Genomic DNA, 24597 nt, shown 5'->3' on the forward strand with positions numbered 1-24597 from the left:
CAGCCTTACCAAAATACCCATCTGAGGTTTCCCTACAAAAGGATTGCTGGGGAGTTTGCAAACTGAGGGGTCCTCTACTGGATGTAAACCAGCAGTGGAAGGTGAGCTGATACTGAATTTGTCTCAGCTCTAAGCCATTTTAAAATACACAAGGAAAAGCTGATAGCTGAGATAACTACAGTTCAAAGTTCTAGCTGGTCCCTTTAAAGCAAAACAGCTGCTGCTGAAGATGTACAGCACCTGCAGGAAACTAAAAGTAATCATTGCTTACCTGTGCCAGTGCACAAATTACTCGATAGAAGCTCAGAGCTGTAGTTTTGAAAAAACATTTATTTAGAAGTAGTGAAAACACTGGAAAAAGTATAAGTTATCCACTTGTCAGTGTGTCTAAGAAGCATGAAGTATATTCCTGCAGCTGGGTACAGTAGCTCCAACATGTTAACAGTGTGATTTGCGTCTGCCGCCTTTCAGAGCACCTGAAGACTGCTGGACATACAAGAAGGCTTCTCAGATGAGTTACAGGAGTCGCTCATAGAACAGCAGATAGGCTTGTGAGCTCAGCACTTTCGATGCAGACACAGCTTGTACATGGGTATCACTGATGTGGAACCACTGCCCTTTTACTGGTTCCGTTTCTAAAGCTGTGAAAGGAAGAATTTAGGAGTAAAAGTCATTACAAAGAATTGGAACAACCCATCCCATTACTGTTCTGCAGCAAGAAATAATTTGTAAAACACTTCCTATTATTCACCTTCAGGAGACTGTCCTCGAAGGACAAGGTCAGAGAGATGGTTGTTCATATTTCTCATTTTGGCATACGCAGTGTAGTGCCCAGACCTCATTGTTCCACTGTGTTCAACAACTCCATAGAGAGAGTACAGTACTTTTGTATTCCCTTCAGCCACATTCTATAAAAGCAAAAGTTTAGGTATGTCAGTCAGGTACTGGGTTTTAAACACAGCTGGAATGTAAACTCTTCACTTTGACTTGCATGCTGATGACAGGGAGGCCCATCATTACAGATTCATGCAAGCACTACAGCACTTGCAAGTTACACAAAACAACTGGAGCTTGACAAGCATTCTACAAAGATTCTGCTAAGCAGCTTCATTGTGAAGACACATTAGAACATGGGGAAGAAGAACCCGATTGTTTTCCCACTTACTTTACATTTAACTGTACAGAAAGGAGCCAAGTCTATCACTTCTGGAAACTTGATGTGCCTGTTAACCTTCTGTAGATTAAATCCAGCCTTAAACAGACAAAGTAGAGGAAAACCCCATAATGTTAAAATGCACATATCAAAACCATGCTGAGTTACTAAATACTTCAGGTTAAAGCTTCAACAATGCAGAATTAGTTTTACATTAAACAAAATCAGGGAAAAAGCAACATTGGGTTGTTCGGGGGTTTTTCCCCTCCAATGCCCAAGGTTTTCCAGCATCACTCCCTTGCCCCAACATGCTGCACCGCAGCACAAGTTAACAAGGCTCTTTAAACTCACTCTTAGGGTAACTTAATGTAACAGCAAAAGTGGAAAAAGAATCAGTTCTACTTTACTTATGTAACTATCTCCCATTTCTCAGATACTGATACGTACGTATCACATACATAATATGCCTGAGGATCTAATTTTGTTTTTGTATCATCAAAACTGACGTAACTTCTACTCCCACCTTATTCAAATAATCTTCTAGCATCAAACTGGAAAAACAAAAGATGACAAATATTATTTTCTTAATCATTTTACAGTCTCTTGGAACACTTCCATTTTCTCTGTGAAACTGTTTTTCACCTAAAGACACACCCCTTATTTTTCAAGTATTTTGACCAAAATACTGAATAGCTTTAGAGTTAGAAGGGTGATACTCTTTCCTCTTTCTTTCTTGGAAAACTAAAGCCCTAAAATAAAAATTTTCTTACAATTTAGAAAAAAGGTAAAGCCACTTTACTTTGGATTTTATAAGTAAGATTTAAATAGCACTGCTTTCCATTCACACACACACACACGCAGTAAGGCTCAGAATCCTCTTTTTTCCAATTCCTCAGACCCATTTGTTACATTCATTTAGTAAGGGATCCGATTCTATCTGTACTGAAATGTAAGAGTCCATGAACTACTATAGTAGCAGGAAAGAATTAATGCTAAGATATTGCTTGATAAAGTAAACAATAAGAATAATGAGGGAATATAATGCAAATAAACTCACAAAACAGTGTTTTTCCAGATAACTAATGGATATTATTTCAGGAAAATACACCCCCAACTCTTCAAAGACCAAAAAAACCAATGCTGCACACCAATGCCTTTCAAACCTTGGGGAAAAAAAACCCAACCAAAACAAACCAGCCTTATAGGAAATGAAAATACGCCAACATTAGTTTTAAGTTAAGCTAGCACTATGTGCATATATACATGTTAAACTGATAATATATACATACACATTTTTGCAGTATCAGCCTGCCACTTACCTGTTGAAACCTCTTTAAGTGAAGAGTTAAAATTGGAGGAGCAAGAGAGATTAGCATCTGCTTTTTGGCATTAGTATAAATGTACTTCTTTTCACCTGGAGAAAAGAAAAAAAACACCAATGAGTAACATGTGAACAAATGTTACAGCAAGAATGTCTTTATTTTCACTATTTAGACTGTCACAATGTCATCCACTACAACTGTGAAACTGAACGTTCCCCTTTAACATGATGAACTGTACAAGAACTGCCATCTGCAGACCCCTTATCACAGAAGTAACCGCTCACACCACGTATGAGTGGTGTCAGCACAAGCAGGATGAATTCTTGCTCATTCTCCACAACTCAACCAGAAATCGCAAGTGGCTTTTCTTGGCCTTTTGAGCAAACACAGACATGATTTCCCTATGACTGTCACAGCAGAATTTTCACATTTAAGGAAAGAACAGCGAAGTCACTAAATAGCTACTGACTACATTCATCCAGATAATATATTTTTAGATTGAAATGCCCTTTCCCTCCCCCAAACCCACTCCTCCTTGCTCATTGTTCTTCTTCAGTCCTGCGGTACTGTGTAGCCAGGCTTGTGAGCCTGCTGTTCTGCTCAGTTGCTTGTACTAATCTGTGTGAAAAGTTCTGACAACCCACCCACTGAATGCTTGTTCAACCGATCCAAGTTAAAGTTACAAAAATACCACTTTAGGGACATTCCCCCGCTTAACCCACCCAAGCAGCAGATAAAGACATATTTAAAATTTTCTTTTAAAAGATAATTTGTCATACTTTTTGTGTTCTTCTTTGGTCCATAATGTCTTTGTGTACATACATCACAGAGTAGTTTATTGGTCTCAGTAAGTTTTTCATTACGGGTAAACTGATACAAACAGTGATGGATTGAACCTTCTTCTGGGTTCAGATCTTCCCTGTTTGCAAGAGTACAAAACGCTGTTTCTGGATCTTCAGTCGATACTTCACATGTCTTGACGGGAACAGTTTGAAGGTCATCTAAGGTACTTGTATCAGATTCAGCGCTGGCACCCAAGTGTAGTTTTGAGAAGTCAGTAGCAAGCTCTGCCTCATCTTCATTTTCATCATCCTCGTCTTTCAGAGACAGGTTGTCAAGGCCATTGACAACCTTTACAGGTGAATCTGAGCCTTCCATAGGGAGATCCATGAAAAACTCCTTTTCTACATATCCTTGTTCTGTCTTTCCTGTATTTTCATGCATGCTCTGAACTTCTGTATTATCTCCCTGTATACTCAAATCTTTTTGAGTTAAGCAGTGATCTTTGCAATAATCTGACCATTCCTCTTCTTGCTTCATATCACAAGTTTCAGAGTTAATTTCCACCTCTGATTCTTGGTTATACTCAACATCTTTTTCTGACTGTTCAGTTGCACAGATATCTGTGAAGTGAAGCACCTTTCCTTGAAGTTTTTGCTGGCGGCGCTGGCTCTGCAAATTGGAATACATAATGAACAAGAACACAAAACCCAGAGGAAGTTTAAATTATATTTAGCATTTCTTACTACTTGTTTAGCAAAATTTTTGTAGCATGCCACAGATACAAAGGGTGGAAGGGGGGGAGAATAATCTATGATTTAATGATCAGAGGTGATCAATTCAACCAATACCGAATTTATCCTCACTTGGCAATAGTTCCCACTGCTCCTTGTTACACAGTATCTTCAAATACAACTAATGATTCCCTTTATATCTTCCCAATTCTTTTTTACATCTGTATTCTAAAGTTTTATGAATATTCTTGCAATCAATGACTGGAGAACGGCTGTCTGATTCAAATTAATGCTACTTCAGGCAGGCAATGTAAATTCCATGTTCCTCTGGATATCAGCTTATTCCTAGCGCAGCAACTCTTAACAGAACACGTAACTCCTTAATAGCAAATACGTAGATACAATCTGTCTTTTCCATTGTGCATTTGAGTGAGGAGAAATTCTAAGCTGTCTCCTCCATCATCTAAACCGAGGAAGCAAAAAGAATTGCTTTTACCAGAAGTTGCAAGCACTTTATTAATAAAAGTGAAATACTTAACAAGACCAACCTTGGCTTGTTTTTTGGCCTGTTTCTTCGCTTTTTTCTGAAGGTGCTTACTTGTACCAGGGGGCTCATCTCTCTGCTTAAGATAACAGTCATTATTTTTATTCTCTTCATCTTCAGATTTATTGTCTTTGGGTTTTTTAAGATTTCTCTCATTTGTAATTTTTACTTTCTACAAAAAACAAAAGCCACAAAACAACAACAGCAGTAGAGATGTTATTGTCCCAAATCACAAGACAGTGTTCCAAAGAAATCCACAAGGATGAGATTTTATTTGACTTTTCAGCTCAAATGTAACATTGCAATGACTATAACACACAACTCATTTATTTCACCCTAATCGTTACGAAAGAGATGTCTCACTCTGGAGGGAGTCCATGTGAAACAATGATTTGCAGAATCAAACAGTATAAAAAAAAAAATAAGGCTATGGAGGGCCAAATTCTGAACCTGTAAATGGGCAATATTACCTTTAGCTCTAACAGATGTACATCTTACTAAATGCACTGAAGAGTAACATTTTACACAAGCAGAGACATTTTCAGTTGAACTGCCTGCCACAGAAATTGTTTCTTTCTGCTAAAATAAAATTTGTTTGTTGCAGAAGACATATGATCCCTTTAGATGGGGGGGTTTCACTTCAGTATTTACTCATTAGCTTTTACGTGAGCAGTGCAACATAACAAATCTGAAATATTACAGATTATCAGTAAGAAACACAAAGCAAACCAAGTATTTTGAGTGCTAGAGATCAATCAAGTATTCACATACCATTCTACCAATGTTTACCTTTATTCAATAACATGAATATCATGAGAAGTATTCTTGCACTCAGTGCAGAAAAATGGATGAAAAAACCACAAACAAACAAAAAGTATTCAAGCAACTACTAGGCACCCATTACTGTCATGCAATTTCCTTCATTTTTACAACAGTGAAGATGACTCGGGAAGCGTTGCTCTTTGCAACTCAGCCTTCTGTAATAGTGACACAACACTGCAACATACTCTACTATTTCCCTAAGCCAATCTCCAGGTTGGAAACATTAATGGACAAAGCAGCAAGATCACCAACAGACTATCAGTGATTTTCCAGAGACTATTTATGAGCCACAACTTACAGAAATGACTCTCAGGAAAATATTATTCTCTCTCTTTCTGGGAAAATCTGTAATTTTAGCTCTCAAAAGAGACATATGAAAGATGTATAAATGAATTCCCTAATGATTATATAATAAAGGTGTTTTCATATAATCAAACAAAAACAAAGCCAAAAAGCAAGCACATACAATTTCTTACCTGATCATCTAGTATGGGAAGCGACAAATCAAGGAAAGATTCATGGACCAAGGATACCTTCAAATGAATATTCAGAAGTCCAACTTAATTTTGCTTAGAAGTGGCTAACTTGCTGTCAATAGGCTTATTTGCATGTAGGGGCTTGCTTGCCTTCAACGTATGCTTTCACTTGTGCATACAAAGGTAAAACACAGCTAATCTACCTTCACAAACAGCTATCCATCACCAAAATCTAACTGTCATTACCACAGAAACAAACAAGAAATACTTTCACAAATTTCAGTTTTCTAGTGGCCCAGGAACGTGAGAACCCAGCTTAGGGACTATGAGATTGATATCTGTAATCTGTCATGATATTTGTCTAGCCCACTCACTAATAATGCCCTTAATTACTTCATTATCAGTATGCATTATCCCAGTAGTGCTTTCTTGCTTAACTACTCCCCTGGCAAACCTACGGTCATTCCAGTGTGGGAAAGGGAAAGGCTAATCATCTAATGAAAAAGCAAAGGCCCCCTGGCAGCATACTGCTGGTAGCAGAACAATTAGTTCACTCTAGTTTCCACCAATGGAAGGCGTTTACTGGGAGTCTGAGTGAATTCTTCTGGCAGAGGCAGTTTGCTGTTGCTGACCTCTTTTTCTGGAAGGCTTCTAAAAGGAACTAAAAGATTAGCTTTATAACATAAGGGGAAGAAAGATTCCAGCCAAACCATGCCCCTCTGAAAAGCATGCAGCTAGTCAACTCTTAGTGTATTAACTGAAGCAAACCTTGCCAATTTTTAATTGATTTCTACATGTAGTTACTTTGGGGTTCTTCTGCAGATTACATAAAATTATACTCTAGGCTGTTCAAAGCAGGCAGTTTACTTACGGTTCTGCATTCTTCGCACATAATTGTACTGGTTAATTCGCCACCAAATATTCGATCCACAAAACTTTGTATTCCCCTTTTCTTTTCATATTCTGAGAATTGACAAAGTATATAGTAAAGTTAATGATATGATATATAATATACTGGCAACCAATTTAGTTATGGCATACCAAATAAAAAACAAAGATAATACAGTATGCAAGATGTACGCTGGAATGTGTTGACCTGTTCTAGTATCCTCAGCAAGTACTGCAAGATTCTTAAATTAAAATTCTTTCATATATCAAAGAAATGGGGGCAAAATCACATTTGCAGAAGACAGCTTGACTGAACCAACACCTTTACCACCTTCTCAACTCAAACACATTTTCCTGTTTTCTCAGAAGTACTGCATCCCAGTAAATGTGCCTGTTTTTCTTTCAGGACTTAACTGTCTGAAGCTAAAAAACAAGCACCAACTTTTGCCTGTATAGGTGCCTTACATACAAAAGCAATTTCCTCAAGTTGTATTTTCAGTGTAGTGCACAGTCTGAATTTAAACTTGCTCTTCATCTTCTAATCTGAAAAGTTAAAAAAACCTGAACAGTGTACAGAATAATTTTTATTAACAACGGACTGCTAGGACTGAATAAATCATTACCCTTATGTGCTAATATTTTAATTTCTTACCTAATATTTAAATGATTAAACCCTACCCAAACATATTTTAATGTATAATGTCTATCAAATCAATTCTCTCTTACACTGTTAAGAAGGAAAGAACACCAGAATCAGTGAGACATTTAAAAAAATAGACCAGCACTATTGAGCCTTATATTCTAGATACATACATACTCAGGGCATGGCATAAAGTTGTACAATTAAACACGTATCTTTTAGCTGACACTATTAATGTTACTTTGTGTACTTCAATGAAACAGAAGATTTTAAATTATCAGAACATCAGTAACAGGTATCTTACCTTTAATTTTTTTTTTAAGTTCTTCTTCATTTTGTTTGTTAGAGTCAGTCACTGCCTTCAGTATTCCAACACTTACTTGCTGAAATTTTCAAAACAAATACACTGTAAAATTTCCTAAACTAATTCATTTAACTAGTTCATGTCACAAAAGTCTGTCAGATGAAGTTTAATCTTCTCCAATTAAGAGCATCAATACAAAAAACCACAAATGCCTGCAGACACAAAATAGCTCCTGCAAATATTAAACAAATAACCAACTGAGAAACAAGCTTGCAACCATGATGCAAATAGTATGTAAGAAAAACTAGTCTAAGGATTAAATGCTTTCCCCAATTAAAACTGGCAAAAAAAAAAAAAAAAAAAAAAAAAGGAAAAAGATGGCATTTCCACAAGTGAACTTTCAGGCATTTCAGAAATTAAGACAAAAGGACATTCTTTAGGGTGACTACACGTACTCCAAACCCACTTTTTCAGTAGAAATTTTGGACAAGTCAATTTATTTCTGCAGAACAACGGACATTTATATTAGAAATGTTGAATTAATTGAAGACCTTTAAAACAACCAAAACCGAACTTTCTATTAGATTTTATTAGAAGAGCATAGAGAGTAACCAGTACATTGCTTCCCAAAAAGGCAGAAAGCACCATCACCTCAGAAACCTGAACAATGTGTGCAATATATGTAAGAGATACAGGCCACAAGCAAACTTCATTCCTTGGATAGTTCTGTTAAATGAAAATAGCAATACCCATGGCTGCTCCTTCACAAGTCCACTGCTTAAAGGCTATTCAGTTCTATAGCTCTGTTGCTAATGTGCTTCAAGTGCATGCTATGGGCAGCACAAATCACACTACAGAGGTTGACTCAGAAAGTTCTTTCTCCCCTCAGCAGAGGAAAAAGTCTTGGTCTGGGATATGACAAAGGTGGGCATGCACAACTGAAACTGGCACTCACTTGGATTTCTTCTGCTCTCATTCCATCAAGCAAGTAACGAAGCAATTCATGACTGTCTTGCTGCTGATAACCTTTAAATCGTGTTGCTCTGTTAAATGAAACAGTAATTGTAAAGTGTAACTGAACTTAAAAGATAAGACAAAGTAAAAACAATTCATACCAGACACAAAAAGACAAAGTCTCAAACATGTCTGTATATAAAAGCAACAAATGTCTACATATGGTATTTTCTAAAAATACAAAGCCAGCTAATCAGAATAGGTCACTGACTATCTTTCATTCTACTTCTGTTCATTTATATTTTGCTCTTAATCCTATTCTTTCAAAACTTGTTAAGTATTACACAGATTATATATGCTGTGATGTGAGCTCAAGAAAAAATAAAGGAAGAAAACTGACCTTTTTAAGCAACTAAAAAACTTTTTTCATACTCACTATGACATGCAATTGTACAGATACTCACTTTTTACAAACCTGAGCAAAAAGTTCCTTAGGAGTGACTACCCCTTTTTTTGTCTCTTGCATTTCTGTCAGGAACTGATACATGGCTAATGTCAAAGGACCTGGCTGATCTAGTTTTATCAGCTGAGGTTCCTGTTTTAAACAAAAGCAACAAAGTTGTTTTGCTTTAATTTGGTGATGGAACCTTCTGGAGAAACTTTTACCTTGTCTAAACACTTCAGTTCTTGAAAACATTATTATAAAACAGAACACATAAAATTCTAAAATGGCAGTAAATTAACCTGACAAAAAAATCAACATGTGGTTTCTCATGAGATGATACCAAAATACTGGGCTAAGAATCATTAATTATATATTGCTTAGTTGCAACTCCATTATTTCTCCCTTTTATTAGGAAAAAAAAATACAATTTCTTAAAACACACAACCCTTCTTTCCCATCCAAAACCCCAACTGTGACGAGAAGTGTTATTTAAGTTAGCATAGCAGACATTCTCTAGTTTCCTATTGTGCATTTAGAAAAGTGACACTATAGCAAGTGTTACACATTTTCATCCTTTAAACCACTTAATCATAATGTAAATACTCCTTTGATGACAACTAACAGAGTATTGAATCACGGCTCTTCACTTTGAAAGAAAGACCTCTGCTGACTTCAGAAGCAGCTTTATGGAAGTCAATGGTGAAGTTCCCACTGATTTTACATCTTAATCTTGTTAGTATTTAGCTGAGAGCTTTAAAATCCAGAGATGAACATTGCTTGTTTCTTTAACAGACTGGAAGGGTGGGGAGAAACACTATGGAAGTTGAAGCATATATATACCATGGATAACTCAGGTGACTCTATTTTAACTGTTGTGCCAGGCATTTTAGCTTCTTTAAGCAGCTCCCTCAGGACTGGAGTTTGGGATAAATTCTGAAGAACACAAAAGAAAGAAAAAGATTGGTACCTTGGCAACAAGAGGAAGGGCAGCTGAGCTCCACTAGTCATGGAATTTGTAGCAACCAGATTACAGCAATTTATTTTTCCCGCAGAATTAGAATGGTAGCTACCCCTCTGGAAATTCTAATAGTGTTTGGCAGTTAAAAGTACATTCTGTACAGCTAACGGGACTTCCAAGTGTCCTCTATATGTATTACCTTAGATAGCAGAAACCCTAAATGTACTATTCTTCTATGTTCTTTTCTTCTTACTATGTCTTTTTTTTATTATTATTATATTCTTCTACGATCTTTTGATGGTCTATTTACTAGTGTCTGATTCCAAAATCAAAAGGTAAAACGCAGTGTGCGTATCTGCTTGTTTTAGAAACAAAAATCAAATTAAGCAGTTTACTAAAACTTGCAACTACAGTGGGAATTTTGTTTGAGTAAAGCTTCAGTAGCAAGAGCCAATCAGCACAAGATTACATATGAGCTTTAATACTGTCCTGGTTTTGGCTGGAATAATTTTCTTAGTGAAGCAAGGGGCTGCATGGTACTTAGTTGCCTGCTGGGATTAAACCCACCGGGGTTAAACCACAACAAATACACAAGAAAGAGCAAGTTTATTCTATCCAAACACTTCCTAGCCGAGCAAGACACTAAAGACGGCAATACAACATGCTCATCCTGTTAACATTTACTTTTCAGTTGATTTCCTGATGCCGAGACATTTTTGTTTCAGTGAACACCCATGGTCTTTGGGTATTAATCTCTTACAGTCTAAGAGGTCAGCAAGGGTGATGTGCCACAGTATTTTATTACTAAATTAGGAAGTTGGCATGCTTTATCTCCATCAGTGAAAGATGCTGTGCCCGAAAGACAAGGCAGTTTACTGTATTTTCCCCTGAAGCAAGTCTGAACCTGCAGCTCCATTTCTTCATATTTCTCTGGGTCAATATGCTATTTTTATAATGAACGCATCATTCTTGGCAGATAAAAATCACATTCTAATTGTCATTGTAAAATACTGGGGGCAGGGCTGTTGTGGGCTAGGTTTTTTGGGTTTTTTTTTTTCCTAGTCAAAAGTTGCTTTTAAGAGCAATAACTACCATACCTGCATCACTGCATTAAAGAAACACGTATTCCCCAAGTTACTAAGTCCTTTCACAGCCACTTCTGCGTTAGTACTTGAATGAGAATTCTCTTCTTTAAGTGAGACTTCTTTTTCTTGTTCATTTTTGCTGTCTTTTTCTACTTTTTTATTTTCAAATCCTTTGTTCTCTTGTTGTTTTTCTACTGAAATAATAAAAAAACCATACCACATATTAACCCACTAACAGGGAATGGGCTAGGAAAAAGTAATTACAAACAGCAGCAATCCACAGTGTTTAAAACTTAAACATACGATAACTAATTCTGTAATTGTATAAATGTAACACTACTGGTTTAGGTTTTTAAACTGTCTAGGTAACAGGAGTTAAAAATTCAACAAAGCGAACAAAAAAAATAATAAAGGAACCCCTGAAATGCCACTTCAGATCAGCACGCAATTTAAACATGCCACTCTGCCCACAAGCCGTTCATGCCAACAATCTCTGAAACTCTGCATGTGTTATCTGAAATTTTATTCCTGTTGCAAAATCGCCAATGTTAGGCTTTATACAACATCTAACAAGATGACATCTGAAATAAAATCCCTTTAGACATGGCACTATTGTCTGAAATGAAATGCAGAGCCCTCCCACTGTCAAAGCATTCTCATGTTCACTTCATGAACCTAAACAGATGAAACTGGAATATTTATATTCTTCAGGACACACTAAAGACATTTTCCCCAAAATTACTTTGGTGCAGAGCTCAAAATGTCAATGACCTGTTTAATAAAACCATAAGGGAATTCCAGGTAACTTTCAGAACACCCCCCACACTGGTTCTGCCAGTTTGGCAGTCTGCTATTGATTAGGTTTCTGATAATAGGATATGAGCCAAGATTAACTTTAAAATAAAGTAACACCAGCTCAGAGAAAACAAGGAAGAGATAATACAGTCTTCACAGATGGACAAGAAACAGACAGGTGGACAACAATAGATGGAACACCTGATACTGACACCCAGTTATTCATCTGTTCTCCAGTTCAAACCTGAGAAAATGCTGGCAACAAATCCAAAGTTCAAATATTAGATGTAGAGAAACAATGTATCTGGGAAAGACTGACCAAAACCTCTTGAAGATTCTAGTCCCTGTGGGAAAACCTCAGCTGTTTCTTGAGCAAATATTCAGACACAGCCACGTGGCATTACTGGATGGTTGTGATCTATTTCCCTACGGGGCTATGATTTCACCCAAGTGTAGGATGGTTTTGGAATTTCTGATAGCTACAACTTATAGCATTTATTTTGATATACCAATTCTTCCAAGTTTTCTAGTGGAAATGCCTTGTACAAAAATGGTTTTGCCATTGTGGAAACCATGAGGTTTTTGGGGGTTGTTTCCTTTTAAACCACCACATTTTGCAGATAGACTACAGGGTGAACATGCCGTTTTAGAGAATCCTGAATGCACTGCAGCTACCTATACTAAATGTACAGACCCAGCAGACAAATCATCTTATATATACTACTTCCATTAGGAAATGTTCTGCAACAGCTGGAGACTTAAGTCATTCCAGCTGACACATTCACAAATACCTACAAAAATAGTTTTAAAAAATATAATCAAACTATCATTAGCAATGACAATTTTCCTTCAGATCTCAAGACAGCCTGAACAAACAATCGTGAACAAACACAGCACTTCTAAGTACTCAGTCAATTCCTTACAGAGCAACCAAACATCGCATTTTTTAAAAAAGCCATAGTACAATTGTATTTTTTTCCCTCCTATTCCTGTATTTCTGTCCTGTAACAAGTTTAGGGGACACTGAGCAAAATCTGGTCCAATTAGGTCCACAGGCTAGGATGTTACCTATGCTACCAGAATTCTGACAAAGAAAAAAAGGGAAGAAATTAGCTTTTTATTTTACCGTAAGGTACTTCAAAAGTTAAATCTAATACAGTACTGTAAGTCCAGAATGTACACTCTCTCCTACATTTAAAGGACTTTCTGATCTACAGTATGTATACTATAATTACTTACCTGTACGTGATGAATCAATACAAACTTGTTTTCTAACATAATCCACAGTCTGCCCCAACCGGGTTGAAGTATTATAGGGAACTTCATTATCACATATGTAGCACCTGTCTCCGCCCCCCCCCCCAAAATAAAAACAATTAATCATTTTTTTTTCTGTTGTTTAAAAATCTTAAACTATTTGCTTGATTGATACAATTCATTACACAACTATAAAATTCCAAGATTTATTTTAAAATTTAGACGTCTCAGAGTTCAATCTATTTCTGATCAAGAAAATAAAAAGTTTAAAAAATAATCTTTACCAAATTATTTCACTGACTGCAGGCAGCCATTTACAAATATAAATTAAGACTCTTAAAAGATGTGCTTAGAAACCTTATTACAATAAATATAAATGCATGGAAAATTTTGCCAAAATCAAGAAATTATGATATCAGGCCCTAAAGGAAACTACTTATGAATATTATGCCATATTCTGAGTATTGTAGCCAAGCAAGTACTTCATTATATTTAAATTGGGTAAGAAATAAATCTGTGCCCTCCATTAATCCTGCATTTTTATTTGCTCTTCCAGTGCTGATACAAACTTGTTTGTCTCTATGAGCAGAATACTGTGTGGTTAGGCCACTAATCTGTTTTAAACAAAATTGTAATAAAAGCTGCAGTGATAAAGGCTCAAGTAAGAGTAAAATTCTGCTGGGACACATTCAGCTAAAGGAGAGTTGTATATACCGATTTTGTAGTTCTGCCCAATCAGCTCTCTGAAGAGGTGACAAAAGGTATCGAAAAGAATGCAAGTACTTCTGCACTTTGAAACATACCAGTTACAGTTCCTAGGCACAAATGCATTTAGCAGACTTTAGGATTACTATAAGTCAGACTATTTTTCTGATATTAAAAGCAGCAGAAGTCCGCAGCAAAGCACTTTCCTCAATCTCTTGCATCTCTGGAATTAGCTGCAATTTTCACATTTCTTCATTCCTCATTCAAAAAATTGGCTAAACTTTTGGATCCCTGATAACATATTTATCATTTGTTTGGTTAATTATAAAGATAGGTATTCTTACTCCTGGAGTAACAAATGACAGTTAATTCCACAGGCAATTTTAACATCATAACCTTTCATCCATCAAAAATTTTGTGAGTAACCTTGAAGGAATCAATGGATTGAAAACAGGTTTTTCAGCAATAGCTGTTTAACCGGTGGAGAAAAAACCTATGTAGATCCAACTGCTATGCCATACCAGTATTGAAAATGCAGACAATAGCACTTGTTGTAAATCCAAAACACCAGAACTTAACGAATTACTAGACCTTTCCTCTTTCTCTCCAACTTCAAAATGTTTCTTTTAACTGTTTACAGGTACTATTCAAATCTAATTTCAATCACATATGCACGCACACCATAGAGAGATTTATTCATACATTCGTAGCATTAATAAATTCTGATCAAAACTGCTTTTGCTTTTATGTACCAGGCCCACTGTGAAATACAGTTCTTGACTGTAGGTTTGATTTATAACAATAGTTTATACCCAATATATCAATCTGAATAATTACTTGTGCAAGTTTGTAAACCCAAGAAATTCTAGAAGGAAGCAAAACATCTTGCTTAGACAACTTCCTCTCATTTGCAAGTACTTTGATTTATTTTCTCAGTTCTAAAACTTAATGTAGTTTTTAAATAACTTCAATAATTTTAACACTAATTTACATTACCCAAAAGTTCACTAGTTCATTAGTAATACACGTCATTAATAATGTCTATTTCCATTCTAGAGTTCAATAAAAATACTAATTGTTACACACAGAAGTGCTCAAAATGATCAAGTTAAGAGGTAATGGTAATGATAAAGTGAATATAATGACAAACAACAAGTTTTAAAAAAGGTTACTAAGCAAAATTAAACCTCTTTGTATCAGACACAGTATTTCTGTATAGCACAGTTTAGAAAAATAAGGTTCCCTCTTCTATTGTAACATACTATTCCTTTTAAGAGAAGGAAATACTACCAGGGAGATGGAACTTGTATTGATTGAACCAGTAGCATCTTCTAATTCTACAGCTGTGCTTCTTAACCACACATATTGTATTAAGATGTGATATATGTTGAGAAAATAAAAGTAATAAAAGTTTGTCACTAAGTGTGCATCAGAAAGGAGCTTCTCCCAAGGCTGAAAGTTAAGATTTAGAGCTACATATTAATATTTGTTTCTGCATGTCAGTATTCCAACCTAGCAAAAGTAGAAAAATATGAAGTCAAGAGCATTTACTAGTTGGTTCATTTCAACTTCAGTTATGGAAGTTTTCTAGTTATGACTTTTACAGGAAAGTAATATTTATTCAGCAAATCTCAGCAAAGACTGTAGGGACTTCTGTGTGTGGAAATGCTTTACATACACCTAGATATAAATGCTAGAATTCAAAAAGAAAAGGAAACACAAATTATACCCCAGCCTCTGTTGCCTGACAAACTCACCACACACTCCAGTTGTCCAGACTGAGAACCAAACAATGGGGATCTGATCTTGGCGTTGCATAATGCTTTAAAGCATGCTGTTCTTGAGAATTTCTGCCACAGCCCTACAATGTTGATAACCAAGTGTCACAAAATCCAGTTGACTATCAATGAAACATACATTAAATCAGTGTATAAACAAAGTATTAACATCAAAACTGTTTAATTACATTAAACTAATTAGGATGAATGGATGGGTCTCTATTCCAAGACACACACTTCTGCAGAGAGGAAGGTAACTTGGAAACTTACTGGGTGCAGAATAACTATAAAGTTGCTTGGGGACTGAATATCTAATATTTAACTTCCAGTTTGAACAGCTTGAAGAATGAAAAAGAACAAAAACTGCTTCAGCATGCAGAGTTTTCAGTTCAGTAAACTAATGTGAGCATAAGATCTTATTTAAGAGCATTAAACAGAAATTATTTTCTTAGCAAAATAGTTTGGACTTTCTAGGAAAAATAAAAGTCCTCAGGATAAGCCTGCTAAATGCCTTTGTGCCATGCATCTAAGGACTTCCTTTGCAATTCAGAGTAGACATTTTGTAATCACACCACAATATATAAGATAATGTATGTAGCATCACTTTAAGAAAGAATGCCAAAGTTTAACTAGAAGCTCTCTTGTTCCACTATTATTATCATGAGACACTGAAAGATACTAAGACAAATTAGCAACAAAACAAGATATACCCTATGGCCACATTTTAGACATAACCATATCGAAGGGCTTCTATCAGCCTCCTCCTCAGATTTCTCTTGTCTCTTATTGTCTGCCTTGCAGTCCTGACAAACATGCCACTCCACGTTCAGTAGTGCCTTTTTCAGATGACCTTGCTCCAATCCTTTACGAATATGCTTGCACACAGGTTCTACAAAATAAAAAGCACAAGAAGGATGTAGGTATCACAACAAATCCAAATGTCAAAGACACAGGCAGCAATCCAGAAGCTAGGGTAGCCTTTCTAGAGTCAAAGAAACATTGACAATTTAGCAGACATATCAGAAAGAAACCCTTTGATACCCCATTCACAATCTGGGGATATTGTTGCTGCATCCTAAACTACTACGTTACTGGAAAAAAATAAATAAATATTGCTCAAACCTACATCTAGTCAGAGGAGTTGACAAAACTTTTGGATACAAACCTACCTACTGTGCCAGGCTGTGGGCTTCTATTATTGTGGCGTTATGATTCCCACACCTCGCAGGGAGCAGCCACAGCCCACTGCCACGGTTCCCAGTCACCAAGGCAGGACCTGGCTGGCCTATAAAAGTGGAGATTATGGAGGTTATGCTTCCAGCTGAGCTGCCTCGGTGAAATTATGCAGCAAACTACAGTAAAAAAGAATGGCAGAGTCATCCTACCTACATCATTATCACTTTGCACTGCAACACTGTACCCTACTTGAAGCTGCACTTTCTGGGCCTGGTGTGAACTCCAGCTATTTAATCAAATTCTGCTAAGTATGGTTACACCAAAACCAGGCATCTGTTGCTAAGAGCTACTACCAGGAGTTCAAAACAAAACCCAAAAAAGATAATTAAATTTTAAGGTTGTCAGTTACACTGTCACTTGCATAAAGAGAAGCTGTCCGTAAGCCTAAGTCACGTACAGAGAAACTGCGACTGACAATGTGTATGCAAACTGAATCAAGTTTTTCCACATAAAAAAAATGAGTAAATCATTTTAATCCCCCCTCCCCACCCTTTTTTTTCAGTATAGGTTTCCAAGACATTTAGCATCATCAGCCTATAACTCTTCACTATTTACAGTAAGAAATGCCTAAATTTGCATATACAGGGTCAAATATGCGACATTACAAAGAGTTATCTCAAAAGTCAAAAAGCACAGAGTAAACAAACCCATGATAAAAAAAATGCTGTATGGACTTAACATGTAAAAAAATACCAATTTTTGTGAAATTATGATTGAGAAGAATTACATAGCCATTTACTTAATTCAACTGTCTTAAGTCCTTTGCTACAGAGGTTTTATTATTGCTCAGATAGAATAACAGTTCTGAATCTCTCTTTGTTAAGGACCATACACAAGGTTGCTGTCTTAAGGCTGTAAACTTCTCTTGCCACAAGCTGAAACAGGTGGAAAGTTTTGTACCTACAGTTCTGTTTCTGTCCAAGATTATAGGATTTTTCCACAGTAAAAATGTTAGCCAATAAGAACAAACAGATATTTAGATGCATTGTTTAAGCTTTTTTAAAAGCAACAAGCTTCATCTACAACTTCTAAATTGTCTTTTTTAAAGAAACCCTTTGTATGTTGCCTACTAGTATTACATTGGAGTTATTCACAACCATCAGTCTTTGTTTACATTTGTGGCTTTATCAGACTGTAAGCTAGCCTATTTTTAGCCAAAGAAGTGAGATTCCACCAGCAACTGCACCATAACTGATTTTTTTGCTGAAGGAAAAAATGAGCAACTGTCACGGCAGACTCTTCTTGACTCTGGGGTTAGGGGGGCAGAAAGACAACAAAGGAAGCTAAGGAGCCATAGCAGACAGAAGCTACCACAAGACCAGGACAACCAGGAAACGAAAGGAGAGTAGACTTGATTTTAAAATAACAGGCCATCACACTGAGCGTCCTGGCTAAAACTGTAAGTGTGCTCTCTCCCAGCTAAATTAACATGGCTTAACTCGTTTCCCCAGCCAGGATCAATAAAAAAAGACGGGCAAGACATAATCTGTGACAGGACAGGCAAGGGGGTAGAAAAGAATGCTGCACAGCACAAGCAAGAACAAGAACTAGAATAACCAGGGTAAGCAAGTTAAAAAAATTTCGACACCCGATCCAGTACAGCTGTAAGGATAATACTAACTATTTGGGATTAGGAACTATTATGAACAGAAGGAGAGGAAGAGAAAGAGGTTTTAACCAAAAAGCACTATGAGTAGAGAGTACTGGCCCTGGACACCTCAGCTAAGATAGCTGCTAATGTAAAGACAAATGCTTTCACAAAAGTATTTTAATCACAACCTTTTTGGTGAAGCAAGAGTCTTCTGCAACAAAATCTTCATTAGGAAAATGCTACTTAAATCTATCATGACAAGCTCAGCAGCTGACTCTACAAACACTTTACATTCTGAGGAAATTTATACAATCTGTGTATCTGTAAAGAACTGTGTCAAGAGTTTCTCAAAAACAAGAAAATAATCCTACTTTTCAAGACAGGATTATTATTTTCTAGCGTGCTTAGAAAAGTAGCAACACTAATGTTTCTTGGTGACTTCGGTTTCAATTATACAAACCCACACCTTGTAAATGAGATTTCAAAGCCAGTGACTAGCCCCAGATAGAGACCTTTAATATTAATGAGTTTTCAAGCCTCCTTTGAGATTAAAACAAACATTAGGACCACGGACTTATTTGAGGAAACGTACCCAGCGTATCCAAAGACTCATCAGACTGTGCAGTTTTGCCTTTGGTGCGTTTCTTTCCCATATTTGTAGTCTGGAATTTTTCTTACACAGAACAGTGTCCTAGCAAAGAAAAATAGTACGTTAGAAAGTAGGTTTTTGTTTTACTTGTTCATTTCTAACCCATAAATTACTTCTATGGCCAAAATGTTTCTTGAAGTGAATTAACTTGTAACAATTGGGCGTTTAAAAAAAACAATATTGATTACACTTTAACATATAACTAGCTGTTGCGTACGGTAAGATCACAGTGTGAATTATAAAACCCAAATGATTTAAAATCTTAAATCAAAAACATTGCAAAAAAGAACAAGATAGGAAACTTAAGTACCAAAAATCCTATAAACATTTAGAACTTGTACTTTATTTAACTTAGGTTAAGAACTGCATCTGTACCAATTCTTTCACAAAGTTATTTGCAATTACACTCATTCAGTTTTCTTTACTGCAAATTCTTGTATCTCTGATGAAGTCTGACACATGCAAATACTCTAATTATTCCAAAATATACAGACAATAGGAGTTCTGATTTTTCAGTTTCTTCAGTGGGGGAGACTTAAGATTGCCTTCCCAACATACCAAACAAATACTTCAGACAGGATCTGTTATTTGGTATGCCTGTAGACCCAAGATCTACCACTACAGAGTCCTAATCCAGGTACTTGCCTTCAAGAATCTGGCTACTGCACCCGAGGTAGGACACTTCTAGCTTCTAGTCTGTAGCACCCACAAGGCCCTGACACTTATCTCAAAAAAGATCATTCAAAAAGATCAGGTAAACTTAAAAATCTACATATGCTCTACAATGAAATTATGCAAGCCGGAAGGGTTCAAAAATCAAGTCTCTGCAGCACGGCCTAACCCTGCTGTCCAGCCTTTATGTAAACATGTTAGCACTGCAGTAAAAGTGACTTGTAATATTTGTCCTTTCAAAATCACTTCTTAGCTCGAACTCAGCAGCACACTGGCCATGGAGAACAGCTGCCTGCTTGGAGCTGTCACAGCCAAAAGAAAAGGAAGCCAGCCCAAGAGAATCAGAAAGAAACTAAGCTGGGAAGAGTTTAGGCGCCATACCCACTGAAGGCTTTTTGTATGAAAAGCCTTTCCGAAGCACGCTACCGAGCTGCTGAACGACAGGTAGGCAGCCACTTCATCAGGAGCGCAACTACCAGCTTTTGCAACTTTGCATGCCATTTGTTCAGAAAAACAACAGCTCATCCCAAAACCTGCCTCTACAGCACAATTTCCCACAAAAAGCTACGACGTTTGATCTTAAATGAACAACTCAAAACCGTTAAAATCCTTTCTGAATTGCCTCTGCCCGGCCAGGAGGGCCGGACGGGACGAACACGTGCAGCTGCTAATGGCACCCAGGCTGTGTGCGGCCGGACTCGCCTGACAGGCTCCGCACCAGCCCTTCCCACGGAACGCCCCGCAGACCCCAGCAACTAAAGCAGTGAAACGCCTGCTTTTTTCATTTTTTTTTAAATATATATATATATACACACACACACATATATATATATTATAATACAGAGCGGTCTGCAAAGCGCCAAAGTGCACCTGCGCCGGACGCCCCGAGGCCCACCGGGGAAGCCCCGCGGCGCGGCCGGCGCTGCCCCACAGGCTCCGCCGGACGCCCGCCCGCCCGCCGCCAGGGGCAGCCCCACGCTCCCCGGCCCCAGGGCGGCGGGCAGCAGGTGCGCCCCGGAACTCGGGCGCAGCCCGGCTGAGGCGCTCGGCTCGTCCCCCCGCCACCCCCGGCCGCGCCACTCACCCCGTCCCGCGGACCGGGCCCCGCCGCCGCGCCGCCCCGCCCCGCCCGCTGCCGATTAGCCCGCGCCCGCCTCCCGCGCCCTCACTGACAGGCGCCGCGGCCAACGGAGAGAGGCCGGCGTCTCGGCCGGAGCGGGGGCTGCGGAGAGCCGGAGGAGCGAGTCCCGGGGCGGCGGAAGGAGACCGGTAGGGGCGGGACAGCAGGGCCGGGGGTTTCCGTCCCTCACCTGCCGGTGCCGCAGCGTGAACGACTTGGCGGCGCATGGCTCCGACCCGGGTCAGCGCGGGAATCCCGCCTCCTTCCCAGGCGGCTGGGCGATGGCCGCCGCCTGCCATGCGCGCGCCGGCGCGGTGCACTGTGGGGCCGTGCGCACCGGGCGCGGGGGAAGGGCGCGGGGACCGGGACGGGGACGTGTCAGCGCATGCGCAGGCACCTCCGGGCCCCGCTCCCGCCGCGCGGGGCTGCCGCTGGGCGCTCGGTGCGGGTGGCCGGGGCCGGCCGTGCGCGGAGGGGCGCTCCCCGGGCGCGCCAACCTCCGTCTCTACGGGTGCCAAAGCAGCAGAGGCGGCTGCGCTCTGGGAGTGCGGCCCTGTGAGGGGGAGATGTGTTTGGTGACGGGTCGCTACAGGCTGTCCCGCCGCAGGCCACCGAGGGGCCTCACGCTCCTCGCTGCTGAACATAGACGAGCTGCGTTTGATGGGCTTCGGTGTAAAGATTAATATGATTTACACGGAGGTAGCTAATGCACTGTGGCCCATATTCAAGCCCTGGTTTTCTTCCCTAATTTCTTCTTCGCTCAGGAAACAACAGCAATGACTAACCGAGAAGCAGCCGAGATGCAAATTTCAGAATTAGATTTACTCTCCAGCATGTTTCCATATGAGGAAGAGTTCGCTGTGACCGACCAGCTGGCAGTAGCAGAACTAAAACACTACGTTGAAAATGAGTCTGCAGAGATGCCATCTTCAAAGGTTCAGTTTACACTGAACGTAAAGCCAGAGGTCTCTAATGCCTCTATGGTATAGTAAAACCCTTTCTTATTTTTATTTTTGTTTTGTTGGATTTTAGGGCTTGCTTGAACTGAACATGCACTTCTTTGTTTTTAGGTGGAATTCTCCATGGCCTGTGCATTACCGTTTAAATATCCAACTGTTCTACCAGAAATTACTGTGAGGTATGGCATTAAAAGTACAGCTAATTAAAAACGTTCAGAAGGTATGGTGTACTACTTAAATACAGTTATAATAGGAAAAAACCCAGTCCTTTTTTGATAGTTTTCTGTCAAATTAAGCCAGATGGACAACAATGTTGAAGAAAAATCTACAAGGTTATGATTTCTCTGGTGTCCTCAGCAAATAAGTGAGAAAAATGGGAAAAGCATGGAGGAGTGCCGTCTTCTGTACAGAGGGGTTACATGTAAATACTGTTCAGACATCTGATGTTCAAGAAGATACTGTTGTCTGTTTTGACAAGGCTTAACACTTAACTAAAGGAGTAAAAAGTTACTCAGTTGGTCGTCTTCTTCCTTTGTCAAAATGCTGCTACCCTCAGGCTTCTGTTATTTTTTATTGGAACGTTTCTGTTACATATGCATAAGTAGCCTTGCATATGACAGAAAATGAGTTCAACCACTACACTTACTTTTCAAGTGCCTTTTTCTTGATTTTGATTTACAGATTGGTAGTACTAAATATGAATTCAAGAGTCAGCACATCAACTAAATACTAAAGACCTTTTCATTGCTATTATCACTTAAATATCCATAGCAAGTGCATACTATCTAAATATGGCCTGGTTTTTTTGGCAACTTGATGTAAAACTGTTTGGAAAACATGCTAAATGTCAAGCGTATTGCAACTGCTTCTTTTTTTTTTTTTTTTCTTTAGGTCATCATTATTAAGCCGCTCTCAGCAGATTCACCTGAACTCTGATCTAAAAATGTATTTGATGCAAAACTGCAGTGGTGAGCCCTGCATGTTGAGTGCAAGGGAATGGGTTAAAGACCATGCAGCTGCTTACATTGACAAAGAGCTTTCATCTTCCTCATCGGCAACATCAAACGCCACGCAGCCAGATGTAATCACATTCACTCGATTGTGGATCTATAGTCATCATATTTACAACAAGCAAAAAAGAAAAAATATAATTGACTGGGCCAAGGAGCTCTCTCTGTCAGGGTTTTGCATGCCAGGGAAACCAGGTGTTGTTTGTGTAGAAGGTCTACAAAGCAGTTGTGAAGAGTTCTGGTCACGGTTAGTTTTTCTTTGTACTTACATATCATTAGTAGTTAGAATATTACATTTGTCATGTGTATGTGGCCAGAAGGTGTGAAATCCAACCACCTTCTAACCTGTTAAGGTCTGCAAACTATTTATTTATCATAATGTATTTACAACAATGAATATCTGCTGTAATGTTGGTTGCAGCAAAGCTACTAGTACTGCACAGTGCACATTTATTTCTGTTTTATCTTCCTCTGTATTTTACTTGTATAGTGATGGACTGCAGTACCCCAATTATGTTAGATATGTATGCTGTTCGATCGCTTTACACTCATGTTTTATTCTGCTCCCATCATTTATACTTCTGGGTGGTGCAGACTATAAATGAGCATTGTCATTTGATTATAACAGCTAAGAGAGTATAAGAATTCTTAGCACAGGCAAGGCAGAAGCAAGCACTGAAATTGAAACCACATCTTCATCAATTATTCTGTGAGGAATAATGTTAAGGTTTTTGGATCCTGAGGAGATAGAAAGAAACAAGCTCCTGCTTATGGGAGTGTTTGCATGTGAGTAGTATTTCTATGACCAGCCAGGGAACCATTATCTCTGTCAAGAAATATGTACAAATGGAATGTATTGACTTCTGTGATAACAGCTATTTCATAGTATTTTCTAAAATAGTATTTCATAGATAGATCCATATTTCTCCAATTGCTTTCAGAGTAAGAAGATTAACGTGGAAAAGAATTCTTATTCGGCACAGAGAAGATGTTTCTTTGGAAGGTGGAGGACATGCTGAGATTCAGAAACAAAGAAAGTTCTCCACTTTGGAAGAAAAATGTTTTGATGCACATGGTGCCAGGGGAAATCATATGGATTTGGGGCAGCTGTATCATTTCTTAGAAGAAAGAGGATGTGCTGACATTTTTCAAATGTACTTTGGGGTTGAAGGGCATTGAAGGGGTTGAAGATCTCGAGAGGTTCCAGTGCCTGCATTTCTAAGTTAATGATCGTAACAGATTCCTTAGTTGTTCGGCAACAGTTGATCAGAGAGGGTTTCAATAATTTGTGGTTGATATGATGAATACAGTTTTTAATGAAAAAAAAATTCCAGTGAAATCTTGATGAAAATTACTAAATGAATGCTTTATTACACTTCCTGGGTGTAAGGAGATTTAGGGTACATACCTAATTGCAATGAAAGAAAATATGCTTGATAGCCTACAGGGCAGTTACAGAATTATAGATGAATGAGTTGATGGTATTACAGTGAATGAATATATGAATAAGGAGAGACAAAAACGAAGCGTGGATATCCCAGCAGAGGAAATATGATGTTTACATTATTTGTTACTGTTTACATACGTGACATGAAGACTTTTTTTTGTACCAATCTTTTCTTCTGCTTTCTATCTGAAAGTATATTAAGCCATGAGATTAGTGTTTTATTAAAAAAGAAAATTAAAAAAAAAAGGAGATGCCAAATTATAAGTCTTGTTC

At 38.3% G+C, this 24597-nt stretch overlaps 2 protein-coding genes across 7 annotated transcripts; one reads left to right on the forward strand and one right to left on the reverse strand.

Annotated features, from left to right (window-relative positions):
• Positions 1 to 310: 310 nt before the first annotated feature.
• Positions 311 to 21219, reverse strand: USP16 (ubiquitin specific peptidase 16). Of its 4 annotated transcripts, none has more exons than XM_056329986.1 (18): positions 21099 to 21219; positions 19060 to 19158; positions 16351 to 16529; positions 15620 to 15723; positions 13140 to 13243; positions 11118 to 11296; positions 9903 to 9995; positions 9082 to 9212; positions 8619 to 8706; positions 7664 to 7742; positions 6703 to 6794; positions 5832 to 5888; positions 4538 to 4705; positions 3255 to 3927; positions 2473 to 2567; positions 1166 to 1252; positions 752 to 908; positions 311 to 641 (listed from the first exon to the last, which is right to left on the reverse strand). In XM_056329986.1, exons 2-18 carry the CDS (start codon positions 19118 to 19120, stop codon positions 517 to 519), a joined length of 2472 nt encoding a protein of 823 aa, XP_056185961.1. In that variant the 5' UTR covers positions 19121 to 19158; positions 21099 to 21219; the 3' UTR covers positions 311 to 516. The 4 variants fall into 4 exon arrangements, with proteins under 4 accessions (XP_056185961.1, XP_056185959.1, XP_056185960.1 ...); XM_056329984.1 differs by having other exon boundaries at positions 11118 to 11299; XM_056329985.1 differs by lacking the exon at positions 21099 to 21219 and adding an exon at positions 20873 to 20978 and having other exon boundaries at positions 11118 to 11299.
• RWDD2B (RWD domain containing 2B) lies at positions 20939 to 24573 on the forward strand. Of its 3 annotated transcripts, none has more exons than XM_056329991.1 (5): positions 20939 to 21057; positions 21673 to 21891; positions 21979 to 22046; positions 22759 to 23124; positions 23819 to 24573. In XM_056329991.1, the coding sequence occupies exons 2-5, from the start codon at positions 21685 to 21687 to the stop codon at positions 24054 to 24056; spliced, it is 879 nt and encodes a 292-aa protein (XP_056185966.1). In that variant the 5' UTR covers positions 20939 to 21057; positions 21673 to 21684; the 3' UTR covers positions 24057 to 24573. The 3 variants fall into 3 exon arrangements, with proteins under 3 accessions (XP_056185966.1, XP_056185964.1, XP_056185965.1); XM_056329989.1 differs by lacking the exon at positions 20939 to 21057 and adding an exon at positions 21074 to 21148; XM_056329990.1 differs by lacking the exon at positions 20939 to 21057 and adding an exon at positions 21331 to 21580.
• Positions 24574 to 24597: the final 24 nt, after the last annotated feature.

Source organism: Falco biarmicus, chromosome 2 (genome assembly GCF_023638135.1).
Source record: "Falco biarmicus isolate bFalBia1 chromosome 2, bFalBia1.pri, whole genome shotgun sequence".
NCBI classification, from domain to species: domain Eukaryota; kingdom Metazoa; phylum Chordata; class Aves; order Falconiformes; family Falconidae; genus Falco; species Falco biarmicus.

Bases quoted from the DNA above. Each gene is read 5' to 3' on its own strand.
- RWDD2B (XM_056329989.1), top strand. The intron at 21,892-21,978 runs GTATAGTAAAAC...CTTTGTTTTTAG, and splicing joins AGGTCTCTAATGCCTCTATG to GTGGAATTCTCCATGGCCTG. The intron at 22,047-22,758 runs GTATGGCATTAA...TTTTTTCTTTAG, and splicing joins CTACCAGAAATTACTGTGAG to GTCATCATTATTAAGCCGCT.
- USP16 (XM_056329984.1), bottom strand. From the start codon at position 19,120: ATGGGAAAGAAACGCACCAAAGGCAAAACTGCACAGTCTGATGAGTCT. The intron at 16,530-19,059 runs GTACGTTTCCTC...TTTATTTTGTAG, and splicing joins TGAGTCTTTGGATACGCTGG to AACCTGTGTGCAAGCATATT. The intron at 7,743-8,618 runs GTGAGTGCCAGT...TGAAAATTTCAG, and splicing joins TGAGAGCAGAAGAAATCCAA to CAAGTAAGTGTTGGAATACT.